Here is a 16,008-nt window from a genome sequence, read left to right on the forward strand (position 1 = left end):
AACAGCCATTAATGCCATTAAAGTCTTTATCCAATTTAAGGTCTGACCCAGCCTGGATCAGCTGCTGCTGGAATCAGCTGAACGCCATCAGGGACACTCACTGTGTTACTTGTGCTTTGTCAGCCCATTTATTTTCTAAGCTGACAACGCTCTTCTCTTGGATTTTTTGTTTGACCATGCGTAATATTGATGCTATATAAATACTTTAAATAAAAAGATAAAGGATTACAAAACATGTGATAGTACCTGGGTTACAATAGTTTACAGTGGACAACTTGAGGGAAAATATATTTAGGAACCGCCTGTGCTACACAAACCACACAATAAGGCTACTTATTATTATTATGTATAAAAACAACAGCATGATGTTCATTGTGTTGTTTATCGTAAGTTATCCCATTATTAATTAATAAAAAACACATGTAAGTATTTAAGGAAATGGTGAAAAAATGCAATTACTTTAATTTGTTAAATATATTATATTTAACAAATATTCTGTTGACAAGAAAAAGTGAATTACAGAAATATTGTCTCTATAAAACACACTTAAATTGCTTTTAATCTCTGAGTTCAATCACGTGTTTTCCATTGCTTTGTAAAGTGATAGCAGCCACCTCAACCAGTTCATTCAGGGGTTAAAGCTTCTGAATTAATAATGTCTTGGTCAACTGAGCAGTGTTGCGTGCAGCATTTAGCAGGTGCTGACTATCTTCAACTTAGTGTGTCACAGCTTGAAAGCACTGCACCTTTTCAGCCCAAAAGAAATACCAGCACTATGATGTAAAAACCATTGACGTTGTTGATCCACAAGTTGTTGCAGCAGGTACATTTGCCAGACCCTGCCCCTTACATGTTCCCTGCTTCCCTATTTCCCTTTTTGGTTGTCTCGGTGTGTTAGTGGGCGGGTTGTTCCTGTGGCCATCCCCCACCCCCCCACAGTGACGTGGTGAGAAAAGTTTTAACAATGTGCAGCGAGGGGAGGGAGCTTGAACACATGAAAACACCGGGCAGAACACTGAGAAGTGCAGCAGCTACTGTGGACCATTGGAGACACTCACCGGGAAGTTGTTCTATCTAATGCAGATTTATTTAGTTTAACTGTATTTATTTATTAATTTATTGTTTGAGTGGTATTTACTTAAATCAAAAATGAACGGAATGTCGAGAAGTTTGTGTACTTTTGAGGACATCAGAAATCAAGATCATGCGGTGAGTTAACTCCTTTTATGCTTGTTTTGGGTATTTTATGGTACAGATGATGATAAATTAGACCGTCGTGTACTTCTCTATGGGTGCATTGTGGTACAATAAGACATTTACGAATCAACAACAAATCGCATGGTAAAAGCTTCATTGCTTTTTTTTGCCCACATTTGGATCTGTTGGATCTTTTTTTCACTCAAAATACTTTTCGGTTTCTTTTTCTTGCTTTCTGTTTCCTTTACACGACCCTGCTCAGTTGGGTAGACTTTATCAGAGGCTGGTTTTCTTACAGATCTTCGGGCTTCTCCCCCTCTAAGTGGTGTATTAACTATTTAGCCTCTTGCTTTGTTGTGATTAAAGTATTATCCCCTAACCCCCCAGCACATGTTCTCCTTACAAACATATAAAGGCATCAGCTCAGAATCTGTCACAGGTGCCTTCTTCCCACATCATTCAGGGGCTTACAGTTGCATTTGTGACAGTGTGAAGAGTAGACCTGTACACACTTTGCCTGTGCAGTATGTGCGCCACCTGTGCATGAGGAGTTTCCTTAAAGAGGATTACACTTCACACTTCCTTGCCTTTGTGGCACAGACTTCTGATACTTGCATTGTAAATAAGTGACCACTATTGATGCCTGTATCACCTATAGTGGAAGGGTTTTATTGGCACCCTGTGGCTGCAGAGGTTTAATCATTTACCTCGGCTGAATAAGCAAACTGTTAACCTGCCCTGAATATTATGAGGTTGCTGAGTAACATGACACTTCCACCTTATCAGCAGCCTCCCGCTGAGCACAAACCCTGTCAGCAAAAAAACAGAATGTCAGAAAAGCCACTAAACTCATCAGAGAATTATCTATAAAAAGGCATTACAGTAAACAGTCCTCACCATGGTTATGTTAAATTAAATAGTATGATGAGAGCGTACAGTGATAGCATATTGACATGGGTCTCAATGGTCGAGACTTAAAATAACAGTTAGTGTTTTGTAACTGTGTAAAGAGGTCAGAGTTGTCAGAGTGTACAAAGGGCAGCTCCACTCACTCGCTTGGTTGATCAAGCGTGTGATAACTGATTATTAGTTTTGAGGAATGTTTCATAAACCAGTTTATGAAACTCCACATTTGTTCAGCTTCTGTGTTATCTATCATAAGGTTCGTTTCAACATGTGACTGAAAGTGCATTTGCATGAGCTCTATGTGGAAAGAGACATCTTTATCAAAGTGAAATCCAATAGTCAAATAGTCACCCACCTTCAGTTATTTACATATCTGATAGGGTTATTAACGTCAGATTAAACTAAGATATTTTACCTCTCAGCGTCACATTCTTTATAATGACTTATTAACAAAAATACCCCTTTACTGTTTATCAGGGAGAGATCACAGGATGTGCCTGATGTAGCAATGACAGGGACTTTAGTGGGTGGTTTGTGTGCTTCCTGGAATTGAGATGATGTATAAAACAGAAGGCAAGGCGAGGCACGTTTATTTATATAGCACCTTTCAGCACACAGCAGTTCAAACAGCTTTACAAAACAAAATAGACAACATTGAAAAGCAAATGCAGTAGAAACACATTATGAAAATGGCATTTAAAAACAGGCATTAAGAATGATAAAGATAGTGGGATAAACCAAACAGGTGTGAAAAACATTAATAAAAACCACACTTAAGCGTGACATATGAACAGCAGCGGTAAAAGGATTTCAGTCTGGTTTTAAAAATAACAAGAGTTGTAGCCGACCTGCAGGATTCTGGGAGTTTATTCCAGATAGTGGGAGCATAAAAGCTAAACGCTGCTTCTCCTTTAGAAGGGACATCCAGGCCTGGCTTTGAAACAAAATCTAACTTTAATAGTGGAAAATATTCAGCTTTTATTTGAAAATCCTTTAAATATTCTGACACAATGCCTCCCTAAAAAAATGTTGAATTGAGAAGATTTTTTTCTGCTTGTGCACTTTTTGAATAATGTCACATCTTTCCCCCCAGACGTTTAGTTTCCCCATGTCGTGTGACCTCACACATTCCTGCTGCCTTTCCTCATCCCCAGACACCGTCTCAGTCAGGAGTGTGTGACGTTACTTGCTGGGAATGAGCCAGACATGACATATAGGAGATGCATCAATGTAAAGGAACGATCGTAAAATGCAAGTTCACACTTGGTTCACACGCAACACAGAGCAAGAGAAGATCATTATGGATGGAAAGATGACTGTTGTAATTATAGTATGTGCCTGTTCTGATGGCAGCTCTCACTTCATGACTCAGATCTTAGCGTTTACCTGTTCATATTCATCACATGGTAGTAATACACACGCACACACGCAAACCTCCAAGCGCTTTACTTCAGACCTCAACTTGCATCTTCCCTTTTAGCCTTTGACTTAACACTTAAGTTTGACCTGACTGCTGCCTGACCATAGGGCACAGCCTGGCATTCAGACAGGCAACAACACCATTCACTGTTGTGGGAACAAGACTAAAAAACTACTTTTTCATTCTTGTTTGCTTTTCCTTTGATCAAATATTTCCTGATCTTAGGCATAACTTTGAAGTTTTTCTCCTGAAAAATTCCTGTTCATCAGCTTACTTTGTATTATGAGAACTTTAAACAAAGATGATGTACCGAGGAGGGAAATTATGCTAATCAGGATAGCCTGTGCAAAAACAAATGTGTGTTTAGTGTAATTCCTTGTATGAGTAAGGTAATACAACTCAGGTTTTGTATGGTCACTTGATACCTGCAGCCTGAACATTAGCCTCAGTCTCACACTTGTTTCCTCATAGGCCAAGGTTTATTAAGGAGTTGGACAGAAGACAAAAGTGGCACAGTGCAGCAGCTGTGGGAAAGCAGCTCATGAAAGGAAAGAGTGATTTAATGCACGATGAAGGAAACACCTGTGGAATCTAGTTGTGGTATGTACAGTAGGTACAACACCTGCAGGCAAAATACGTTTTACTGTTTAATTCCAAGATCCCTGCATGAGTTCAGAAATCTGAACATCACGTTCTGTTTGAAACTGAAGGCAGCGAGCTCTAAAGAACATTTATTTTTTTCAACCAAATTAAGCAGCTCTGTCTGTTTATCAGCAACTGACCTGGTAGTCCGTCATTGCGCAGCATGAACTACAGGCCTCAAAAACAGAAAGCGTCTTCATACCCTTTAATCCTTTCTGCCCTGCCGTACCCTGTGGTCTTTTGTGCTCATTGTCCAGCACCCAGCAGTTTGGATGCTGTGTGTGAGCTTAGTTTCTGGTTTCTGCCCTGTTGTTAAGGTACTGTGTACTTTGAGCTGTTGTGTTTAAATTTGTGTGTGTTTTTCCGCATGCATGCATCCATACGTCACCCTCCATGAACACATTCAACTGGTGCCTTTGTCTGTGGTCCCGGGAAGTCTAGTATTACAGGTTGTCTTGAAAGTAGTATAGATGGCATTTGTGTGTGTGATTTATAAAAGAGCAAATGGGCAGAGAGTAGCATGTCAATAGTGGCTGGCAGAGAGAGGATTAGCGGAGTCTTTGTCTTGTTGTCTAAAGATCCAGAGAGGTTGTATAATGATGGATTCCTTCTCAACAACCCTCACACTGTTCTCTCTTTTCCCTGCCTCGTCGCTTTCCTTCCCCCCCATCCCCGTGTCAAAGCTTTCAGGTGTGTGTAATCTGAGAGGAATGGATGTTGAACAAGGGGGAATTTTTTGCTTTCATTTGTTACATACTATTAGGCTATTTTCTCTGACTTTTTTTCTTTTCTTGTTGAGGCTTTCAGTAATATTCGTCCCTCTCCATTTTTTTCTTTTGCTATACCTCAACAGATAACAAGCTAATCATAAAGGTCTTCTGTAGTCGAGAAAACGCATGATCTTTTTCCTTTTATAACCTCTCACTGCCCTTATCACTGCTTTACACAACACAGCCAAGTTGATTGTCCTTCTCTGGCTAACATCCAGGCCGGGGTATCCTGCATATCAGACGTGATGTATACAGAAGAGAAAAAAACACACTAGTCACTTTGAACCTTACTGTAAACTGCAAACAGTTGCCTTTGTAGAAAGATGCAATTCACATATTTTTCCACGGTTAATTTGATTGTTTAGTCTATTAAAGGTCAGAAAAGAACACACACACACACACACACACACACACACACACACACACACACACACACACACACACACACACACACGCACACGGCAGCCATTTCTTCTTTGCCTTTTCTGTCTCAGAGTTGACATGAGTTTAATAACCAGGTGGACACAGTACATTTATACGGGAAGATAAACAGAACAAGATGTGTTGGCCTGGAATGAGTTACGTAATGTCTCTGACCTCCTCCCTCACGTACACACACTTACCCACACTCACTGGGTTTCACTTATTAGGGGGTTCCCTGCAGGACACACACAGTCACATCCCTTTCCTGTTTAAAGCCACATCTCCTTTAACTAAAAGGAAAACTGTGGAGTTGTTGTGTTTTGCTTTTTGAAGCCATCTGTGCATTGTTGTGTCTCTGACTTGCTCCTCCCAGTGAAATTATTGGCGTGCCAGGCAGTTTATCGCTACTGTGAGGATTTTGTTGCCATGGAAATGTTCTGTCTGGCTTGACATTACATTTTCTGCCCACTTTCCCAGAAATCAAGCCTCTGCTTCCAATTGGCTGTGAGCGCCTGGAGAGTTTCCGCCTAAAGTCCCTCTGACGTCCATAGCACACAATTTAATTCAAACAATCTGTCTCTGTGCAGCTGTCTCAAACTTTTGGTTTCTCTCTGATGCTCGTTGTACTCCCCTCCCTCTCTTACTGGTTACTCTCTCCCTCCTCTGTTTCTGACTCTGAGTATGACTCAGTCTCTCCTCCTCTTTTCCCCACTCTCCTCAAAATAGTCCTCAACAGTCTCTCTAAAACATAACGGTCTCCTTGTGGATTCACTTCATCTTGTCCCTTCTTCGTTGCTTTTTTCAGGAGGGGTGCAGGAGACTGCGACTCATACTGCACGACCAGAGGCAGGCAGAACAGAGAACGGAGCAGCACAGGGACAAGGTAAGAACTTCCTGCACCTGAAAACTTAGACTATAACCTGGGCTGTAACGCCAATGTAGAGAACAGAATAAGTCCTGGAAATCAGAACTGTAGGAGATATAGGATTGTTGCAATAGAAAAACATTCATCACTGTTTTAGATGCATGGTTTGGATACTTAGATAATAGATATATTTATTATGCTGTAACTATGCATTTGAATTTACTTTTCAACCTTAATGCATCCAATTTGTCTAGTTTGTTCTACGACATAAGGGAAAAAAACGTAGCTCTATCTTCTTTTAAGGCAAAGATGATCATGATTCACACCATATTTGGATTTGAAAGTTCAGACAGTCAATCTCTCTATCAAAAAATACTGCAGAATTACCTCAGAGCTACCGTAGCGTACATTCACACTTAATCATTATCACGGCACATTCCCACACACACTCTGACAGAGACACAAACTGCTTGTAAAATGCCACAGCTGCCAAACAAAATGTCAAGACAAGTGCCAAGGCAACCATTGTTCTCCCAAATCCAATGTAAAAGTTAGATATAAAATATCTAGATATCCAGAGCAGCAGTTTTGTTTCTATCTCCCGACCTGCTGTCTCTACTTATGGCTGGGACCAAAACTGAATAATACTTCAAAAGAAAAGCAGATGTTTATGGGTTTGTCTCCAAACTGACGACAGCTGAATGTTTCTGCCTTTGGATAATAGAGACTCAGTCACACAGGAATACTCCCTGCACCAGAAAAGACACAGATGGCGTGTATCATAATGGCATTTCAACAGAAGTACTCTTGGCTTTCTTTTTAAATGTTGTGTTGCAATATTGATCCTAAACACGTTCCAACTCTTACTCTAGCGTCAGCAAAGCACCGTGACTTAACATCTGTTTGCTGATGATGTGTGGAAATGTATCACACCCATCCTCATGCAACCCTGTGCTTGCCACATTGTTAACTCCTCTTCTCTCTAATCTGCAGCCAATCGGAAGAGCTTATGCGCGGGTGCAGCCGCCCACTGACAGGACATCTCTGAATCCTGAACCGGTCAAATTCAAAGAGGAGCAGGTGGAGGTTATCAAGGTGGGTGTTTTATAAAGAAACAAATGATATGTGTGATTCATTCGTCGTGGAGTTTCATTGTTAATCATCCGTGCCTGTCTATCCCTGTCCCAGGTTTATCTAGAGGCCCGCAAACAGGAGCAGCAGAAACACCAGCAGAGCCTCAAGATGCTGTCAGATGAAGTTTCACAGATACAGGAGGTCAGTGCCTGGACAGTGTCTACTGTAGCTCTGACGCACATTTTAAACACACACTATCACTACAGTCTCTCTACCCTGCCTTGTGTATTATGTAATAATTTGCATCATGTAAATTCCTCCTCGTTTCCAGACGATATCTCTCTGTTGATAAAAACCTTGTGTTAAACACATACCTGTTAAAACCTAACTAATAAATACATGTCAGTAACTCACAATATGTCTGTATTTAATGTAGGTGAGGTATTGCCTGAAGACGCTGAGGGAGCAGATGGCAACCAAAAACAAGGTAGGTTTATTTTGCCCTCACCATTATTAACCTTGCTTCCTGTGTGCTTAATGGCATTTCCTCAATAGTCTTTCACTCTTTAGTTGCTGACTTCCCCTTTTTCTCTTTCCAGCCGCTCACAAATGGGTGGAAAGTTGGTCTTCCCTTCAGAAGGAGCACCCTGTCTGCCCCAAAAGAAGAGGCTAAAGCTGAGGCACAGGTGAGCATTCAAAGTTGTAAACACTCAATATGTGTGTGAGCAATGAGCATATCAAACCTTGCATTATATCATTAAAACAGCTACTCTGTTTTCCTCTGGACAATGTGTTCTTGTTTGTGCGATGCCTGTAAAGCAATCCCCTCCCAAAGGCACACAGAAGACGTAGAAGGAGGTATAAAGTTGAACAGAGACTAAACGGGAACAGATATGGGAGGGAGAAATGTGTTAAAATGACAGCCTAACTGAGACTATGCTTATAGCACCCCGGGGTGTAGGAAAACGTGTCAGAGGAAGCCTTCCCAGCACACACTGTTCCTCTCCTCTCTGTGTAGTTGTGTCGGGCCCTCCCCATTGTTCCCAGCATTCCACGGATACCTCTCCTTTTTTTGTTGCTGTGTTTTGAGCCACATACTTTTAGCGTCCACCACTATCTGCGTGTCAGTTGTGTTTTATACAACCACAAACAAAAGCTGACATCACTGCGTTTGGTTGAATAGTTTTTGTGTCAATTATAGTATTTATGTGACTCACGCCGTGGTGCGCTCACAGAAGCGATGCAGAAGTAGGAGGGAAAGGCTTGTTGTGATCCACCTGATCCAATGACGCACACTGACACGCCTGTTGACAGCCAAGCACACTGTGCTCCACCGAAATGAAAAGAAGATTTTGAATGATATCAGGAAAGGATCTATGTATCAATCCATAGTAACATTGTCGTTTTTAGCTTGATGGCCTGTGTACAAAACGGATGAATATAAAGGGTTAGTGTGTTATTGTTTTACAAAATCAGATCCTAGTAGGTGTGACTTTTTTGACACTGATTAACAGAAAAGAACCCTTTAACATGGAGGTGGAAATCTGGTCTCAATGTGGCAAAATAATCTAAATAATTTCTATATTTAACCCCCACTAAGTCAGTATTTAACAGATTCATCTCTGATGCAAGCTCTGCCAGGTGGCATAGAGATAGTTACTCCTTGGACATATCAGGACATATCTATCTGCTAATCTAACACTTGATCCTTTCCCTTTCAGGAAGCAGAGGAAGAAGCAGAGAGAGCCAAGCTGAGGGAGGTCAGTAAGCGCTTGTATGCTCAGTTACAGGAAGCAGAAAAGAAACACCAAGAGGACAAAGAGAGGCTGCAGGTAACACACGTCCACAGAGCTATTCCACAATCATTATGCATCACAAAATATAAAGTACTGTATATCTGATGCACTGAAATGACCTTTAACACTTAAATAATAAGCATCCGCCGTTTCCCCCTTTGTCATCCAGGCAGAGAGTAGCAGGCTGAGGGAGCGTCTGAGCGAGGAGGAGGACAAGTTGAAGAGCACAGAAGAAGACAGCGAGAGGAAAGACATGCGCATAGATGAGCTGCAACGGTTGCTGGGAGGGATGGCGCATGAGAGCGCCACACTGCGGGAGGAGATGAACAGCCGCGAGGAGGAACTCCATGAACTGCGCAAAATCAGAGAGGAAGGCCAGAAAGGCGGGCAGAGGTCAGTTCACTCAGACACATTATCAGATAAGAGCATTTATCAGTCAGTGCCAATCAAATCACAGAATAGGGTGTTTTAACTCTGAGTGTATTTTTAGGACTGAGCAGCTGGAGAGGGAGTTGGCAATTCTCAAAGAAAAGATCCACCATCTGGATGACATGCTGAAGAGCCAGCAAAGGAAAGTCAGACACATGATTGAACAGGTGAGGCACACATGTGTGAGATTAACCAAAGCAAACACATTGTCTCCATGCTAATATTTGTGCAGGATTTACTGACTGTTTGACTGTTTGTTTTTTGGTCTTCAGCTCCAGAACTCCCGCATGCTGATCCAGGAGAGGGACCGCGTGATCAAAGAGCTGGAAGAGAAAGTGGCTTTCTTGGAGGCTGAGGTGAGGGATGGTTTTTGTCTATTTTTGTATGGCTTTTCAGTGGAATTCCGAGTCGGAAGAGTCAGGATTAGCATATTGCAAGAGGGTTTTAGGTTGTGTTGCCACATATGTTATTTGTCTTATTGGTGTTCTGTGAACTGACCTCTGACCTCCGGCTGTGTGCAGAACCGAGAGATGCAGGACCAGATGGATTACTTCATGGGAGGACAAAGGTCCAATTCCCACCTTTCATCAGAGCGCAACCCCCAAATCGTCTACAGGTAACTTATTTTGCCCTTCCTCTATATATTTCTTTCACCAGCAAACATTAGCAAGTCCTATGCATTTTGTATTTAATTATGCAGATTTGATGAAACGGGTCCCAAAATACAGTACATGCAAACACAAACTAAAATATTCACCTGTTCTAGTCGTACACCGATGACTTGTGTTTATGCTGTTCTCGTATACAATCAACTCATTTATCTTTTTCCTTTCCCCTCAGTAAACCAATCAAGCCTTCCAACTCCTCCAACAAACCTTTGCCTTTCATCAAGGTCATCGAGATCAGGTCATGAAGTAACCATGCAGAGGAAAGTCACGGTATTTGACCACAACACCGTTTCAATGCAGACTGAAACCAAGCAGCATCTCTACGGCAGACCACATCTGATCTCGTCTACAGTCGGGATGTAGGAGTTCAGCTTCCTGGACTGTAACTACATCAGCACTTCTACTAAAACCAGAAACACTCTTTGAAGGAAACTGTGCGCACCACAATTTGTCTGTGCATGATGTGTGAATGTGAGCTATAACGTAGATGCATTAAGCATACTTGTTCAGCTGACGTGCATTTGAAGTTTTACATGCGATACTGCGTACCTTGTGCAAGTGTTTCCTTATGCTGCGCTGTTGTGATCGCTTTTATAACCTTTGAGATGACAACTTGACCTTGTTGTATCATAACAGAAATGTGCGGGTTGGCGGACCTTTTGCCAAAGTCAGTTATGATATTGTAAATCATGTAGTGATGTAGCAACATAGCTAACTAAGCTAAATGTTTTCTGTTGAAATCAATTACCAGATGATCTACATCCTGTGTCCTTTTACTCGTCACTCATCCATGACTCCATTCACTTCCCTCAGTGATTGGTATAATGCTCTAAACATGTAAATATTGTCTATAATTTATATAAGGTCAACACACTCTGATGTTTTCTGAAAATGTAAGAGTGTTTTAAGACCCTAACAATTTCATGAAACTGTGAGAAGGAATTGTCATTCTACATATTTCTTTTAAAGCATTTCAGTTCCCTATCATTTTGTAAACAGTCACCTTGTTTTGCACTTATTAATAATAATAATAATAATAATAATAATAATAATGTGATTTCAAATTGTATCTTACTAACAGCTTTCTCCTTTGTATTTATTGATATAAAATAAAACCTCTAGACAGATTGTGTAGTAGGAGGGTTTTCTATGAAGTACATTCTAATCTATTATCTGTGTTTGTGACTTTCACAATAAATTACTGTAAATAATACAAAGCATCTTTTGTCTTCTCACTGAAATCAGGCATCCTAGGAATTAAATGTAGACAACCATGAAAGGAGCGCCCTCTGCTGGACGCTAACTATACATTACCTTATTGTGTTGATCACTGTTCATAACATTCATAATATTGAAACACTTTTACAACATTTTGACTGTATGTCAATGTTTTAATTCGGATTGGCAACTTAAAAAATAAGCAACACAGAAAACATTTATTCACCTGAATGTACCCCTGATAAGCAAATTCTAAAACATTTCAGACATCTGGGGGCCAGTCAACCTTTTTTTCTTTAAAAAAGAGACCTCCCCTGATGCTACATTATAATTGCATAATGGGAAACAGTTTAATTACATTCCGCTGAGAGAACTGATTTAATGTTAAGAGCACTTAATCACAATTCATTAAATCAAGTATGGCTTCTGTAAAACATGTTTAAGGCTAAAAATGGCAAACAGCGTAGAGACATACATAGATGTAAACATAAGTGACATAAACAGTGTGTGTTTTTCAACTATTAACACTGGGTTTTCTCTACAAACATTGTTAACCTTTAAATGCAGTTGCTTAATTATAACAATTCTGCATTGGCCTTTATAATTGTGAAATAAATACTGATTGTCTTGTGCCATTGCATAGCCCGAGAGCTCCAGTGTTGTTTTGGTCAAATCAACCCTACTTACCATAGTTACTTACTATAGTCATTTTCTACCTAATTATAACACTTGTACATGCATTAATACAGGATATATGCATAAGCTAACACCAGGTAGAGCAGTTTTAAGTGCATTATACTATGAATTAGGCGATATGTGTTAGTATATGAAGGCAGTGTTGTTTTCATTTCACTCTGTCTGTAGGCACTTTAATCACAGGAAGCTCTACATCGTCCTTGACCTTTCTCTCAGACGCGTGTCAAAGATTTTCAGAATGAACTGTCCAGAGTGTTGTAGTTGTCTTTGAAGTTCTTCAGCTCCAGGAAGTGTCTGGGTCGCTTGCTGCGCTGCTGCATTGACGATGTGAGGTAGGTGGTTTGGGTGGGGGAGGAGGAAGGGCTCAATGGCTCGGTGGTGCCGATGAGGTCTTTGGCGGCCGACTGGTGGTACTGGCTCGGAGTGCTGCTGCTGCTGCGAGACTTGACGCTGAAACAGGAAAAAAGAAACCGATTGACACAATGATAGATTAACATTCCACAGTGGGATTAGCATAAAAGTGAGGGTGAACTGTGAGGAGAGGTTGTGTTTACTCACACAGAGGCCAGCTCAGTCAGAGCTTCCTGGTATTTCAAAAATTCTGCTTCACCAAAAGCCTACAGACAAAAAATGGGTAAAAAGATAAGACATCCGTACATTTGACAGCGAGGGACTATATGGGAAATAGGAAAAGCATTTTAATAATAAGGATAATATACATTTATAACAATTGTGTCAGTAGAACATAAAACAGCTATCATGTAATCATGTACAACAATAAACATTATTAAATGTTTGGTGTAAAAAATAGTGAAAAATATATTTCGCAATTTGTTTGTCCAATTTGATGTCTTAAAATGTCTTGTTTTGTACATCAAACTCAGAGATATTCTGCATACTATGAATTAATTAAAGACATACATTTGTCTGTATTTGCTGTAACTGCATTGTAACATACAATGTTGTCATGATGTGTTTTAAGAGGTGTAAACTCTTCTCACAAACGGACAGAGAGACACTGACCTCTGCCCCGTGACGGGCTTTGTTGTATCCATCCAGCACTGTGTCGATGAGCGAGCTCAGGCTGTTTTGAAACATGCACTGGGATTTTCGTAGCTGCAGAAGCCACGTTCGTAGTCTTTTACCCGTCACAGCGGTTGATGTGCCGCCGAGTTCACGGAAAGGTAGATCTGTTGACAGAAAGTGCCGGTAGTATTGTAACAGTTTGTCTTGACAACAAAACCAGACTGTTACCAGATCGTTGACAGCAAAGCTTACCAGTGTCTCTGATGGCATCCAGTGCTTTCATCCTGTACAGGAAGTTATGAGAACCTACAACAGACACACATATTATTCTGTACACTTAGATCAAAACTACTCATACAGATAGTCTAAGGACTAGTATATATGAGTGTGTGTTGTTGCGTGCATGCCTCTTACCAGACTTTTTTATGTGCTTTAGCCGGTCGTCATCTGGGGACAGCAGACGAGGCTCAAACTGGATTTTCTGGACCTGGCAAAGTCTGGCTTCAATTTCTTGTCTCAGCTCCTACAGCACAGACAAAAAACACCCATCATATTTGAACAGAAAACAATGCACATCAACAGACTTCAGTTTCATTGTGTTTCTTACCTTGGGAGCATTGTGGCCCAGGGGAACATGCGGTCCTCTCCGAGACTTCATGGCAAATCGCACAATTTGCCTTTTGACAAAGATGAAGAGCAAAACAAACACCTAGAAAAAAGGCAGGGGTTCAGTTTATTTGTACTTCCTTTTTGAGCATACTCAGCAGAAAGCCTGTGGATCATAACATATATAGAAAAATGTGTGTTGTTCAGTAGAAAGTAAATATATCCCCCATAGATGTAGTGGAGTAAAAGCAAAACGTTGCAGGAGATAGAAATACTCACGTAAAGTAAAAGGTTCTCACCTTTGTACTTAGTTAAAGTACCTTAGTAAATGTACTTAGTTACATTCCAATGGCTGTGTGTGCGTTGTAAAAATAGGATTTTGAACTCTGTCCAATTAAGGGACATATTTTTGTGTTTCATGGTGAAAATAATTTCAGTTTGACTCTTTGAAATAATAAGCTTTTCAGAAACTCTCTAGTGAAAATGACTCCAAAGCAATTTTAAATGGTACGCTAACAGGCTTGTCATCGCGAGAGTTAACATACACCTGATCTGGGTAAGAAAATAACACAAATACAAAGAGAAACACACTCACCAGACTACCATAGGCCATAACAAGCACCACGTTAACGCTGGAGAGGAGAGTGTCACTCCGCATCTTAAAGCGGTGCGTTTAAACTGCAATAAACTAAAAATAACTTTAGTTACCGCTCGCTAAATGACGGAGAGTGCGTCCAACACTTGAAAGCCATTCAGTGTCAATCAACCTAACCCTAACCCTAACCCAATAAAGCACACGAAGCTAACATTAAACGCAAGACACAAAACAGGGAAGTAGTTGAAGTAAAGTGCTTTTTTACATTTCGCTGGCCGGTTTGTTGACTTCCGCATTGGTCAGGTGACAGGTACGGGCGGGCAGGACTGACGTCATGGCAGACATTTCCACGGCCTCTTCTGCCATCTGCTGCCGACGGCCTGCCCTGCAAACAAACAACAACACTGGTAGGGAATACCATTCCATGTTCTAAACTAGCCTTCAGTTTAAGTGAAAGCAATTTTTAGTTCTCCTTGTCTCTACTTACTTGCCTACGTTACTGCCTTTACTTGTAACTGTATCTTTACGTTGTTCAAAGAGTCAAGATTCAAAAGGCTTTATTGTCACATGCATAGTAGCTAGTGTAGTTGTGGCAATGAAAAAAAAAAGTCTCAGGCTGCTTCAACAATGCAACATAAATGGACACACAAGAATAAAACAATTAAAATAGAATAAGATGTGCTAAAAAATAATGTAAAATGAAATACTGTACATACACATTTAAATACTGTACAGAATTAAACACTATATAGTTGCTGTCTGATAAGGCTATTTCTTTTTATCACTGCAAATTATCCAAACACCAATGACAGAGGAGCAAAATATAAAGATATATCTGTAATATCCACCCCACACAATTTTGTTGATCTTGTTGATTTTTTTTTGGGTCATTCAGGGAATTTTCTTCCAAGTGATTAAATGTATAACAAATAAGAAAAGATACAGAAACAGGATTTTTTAAAAATTGCATGAGTACAATTAATCAGATAATAATGAAAACTAAGAGTAACAGTTAGTTAAAAGCAATCCTAAACAAATACGTTTTCAATTGTAGTTTTAAAAATTCTCAAGGCTCCTGAAAAAGGGGCTGTGCTGCAAACTTTCCTATTTATGTGACAGTTCCAATCCAAAAAGACACAACGTTCAGAATGAATTGGATTTTATCAATGGATTGCTTCACACTGAATGCATTCAGACTATTTATATCCACTGTGACCCACAGATTAAATACCATAAATTGCCCTTTCTCTTCTGATGCGTACACCCTAAAGAATGAATCTATAGAACCAGTGTGTCTGTGTGAGCAGAACAGCGATTTGCATCCATCCTGTGGAGACAGTAAGTGCCATTCTTCTGTCAGGGACAAGGGTGGCATTTGGGAATTTGAACTGGAGCTATTTACCCCTCCTCACAGACTTATCTCTGTCCTGAGGAGACCATGCGACCTACCAGCCCTCTGTCTGTATGGTTTATCACGTATTGGATTCTAAGACATGGCCTAGGATCAATGTCTCCACTCAGTCTATTTTGGCTTTTGAGAGGCACGGACTCACTTTTAGATGTTTCTTATTCAGCGTTGCAGCATGCTGACCACAACTTCCTCTGTCTCAACGTAAGACAGTTGCAGGTGCATGCAAAAAAGAATCATTACAACAAGAGCGTCTACACAACGACCAT

The 16,008-nt window shown here is 40.5% G+C and overlaps 2 protein-coding genes across 3 annotated transcripts; one reads left to right on the forward strand and one right to left on the reverse strand.

Moving 5' to 3' along the window:
• The first annotated feature begins 954 nt into the window (after positions 1-954).
• tuft1a (tuftelin 1a) lies at positions 955-11,407 on the forward strand. Its single transcript, XM_063879125.1, has 12 exons — positions 955-1,209; positions 6,164-6,241; positions 7,217-7,318; positions 7,412-7,498; positions 7,734-7,784; positions 7,897-7,983; positions 9,019-9,129; positions 9,263-9,486; positions 9,584-9,689; positions 9,795-9,878; positions 10,044-10,138; positions 10,363-11,407. The coding sequence occupies exons 1-12, from the start codon at positions 1,150-1,152 to the stop codon at positions 10,433-10,435; spliced, it is 1,158 nt and encodes a 385-aa protein (XP_063735195.1). The 5' UTR covers positions 955-1,149; the 3' UTR covers positions 10,436-11,407.
• A 143-nt stretch (positions 11,408-11,550) lies between these two features.
• c3h1orf43 (chromosome 3 C1orf43 homolog) lies at positions 11,551-14,502 on the reverse strand. 2 transcript variants are annotated; one of them, XM_063879127.1, is made up of 7 exons: positions 14,332-14,502; positions 13,738-13,839; positions 13,545-13,653; positions 13,383-13,436; positions 13,128-13,294; positions 12,663-12,721; positions 11,551-12,554 (listed from the first exon to the last, which is right to left on the reverse strand). In XM_063879127.1, exons 1-7 carry the CDS (start codon positions 14,392-14,394, stop codon positions 12,338-12,340), a joined length of 771 nt encoding a protein of 256 aa, XP_063735197.1. In that variant the 5' UTR covers positions 14,395-14,502; the 3' UTR covers positions 11,551-12,337. The 2 variants fall into 2 exon arrangements, with proteins under 2 accessions (XP_063735197.1, XP_063735198.1); XM_063879128.1 differs by lacking the exon at positions 14,332-14,502 and adding an exon at positions 14,036-14,295.
• Between the last annotated feature and the right edge of the window lie 1,506 nt (positions 14,503-16,008).

Source organism: Eleginops maclovinus, chromosome 3 (genome assembly GCF_036324505.1).
Source record: "Eleginops maclovinus isolate JMC-PN-2008 ecotype Puerto Natales chromosome 3, JC_Emac_rtc_rv5, whole genome shotgun sequence".
Classification (NCBI taxonomy): Eukaryota; Metazoa; Chordata; class Actinopteri; order Perciformes; family Eleginopidae; genus Eleginops; species Eleginops maclovinus.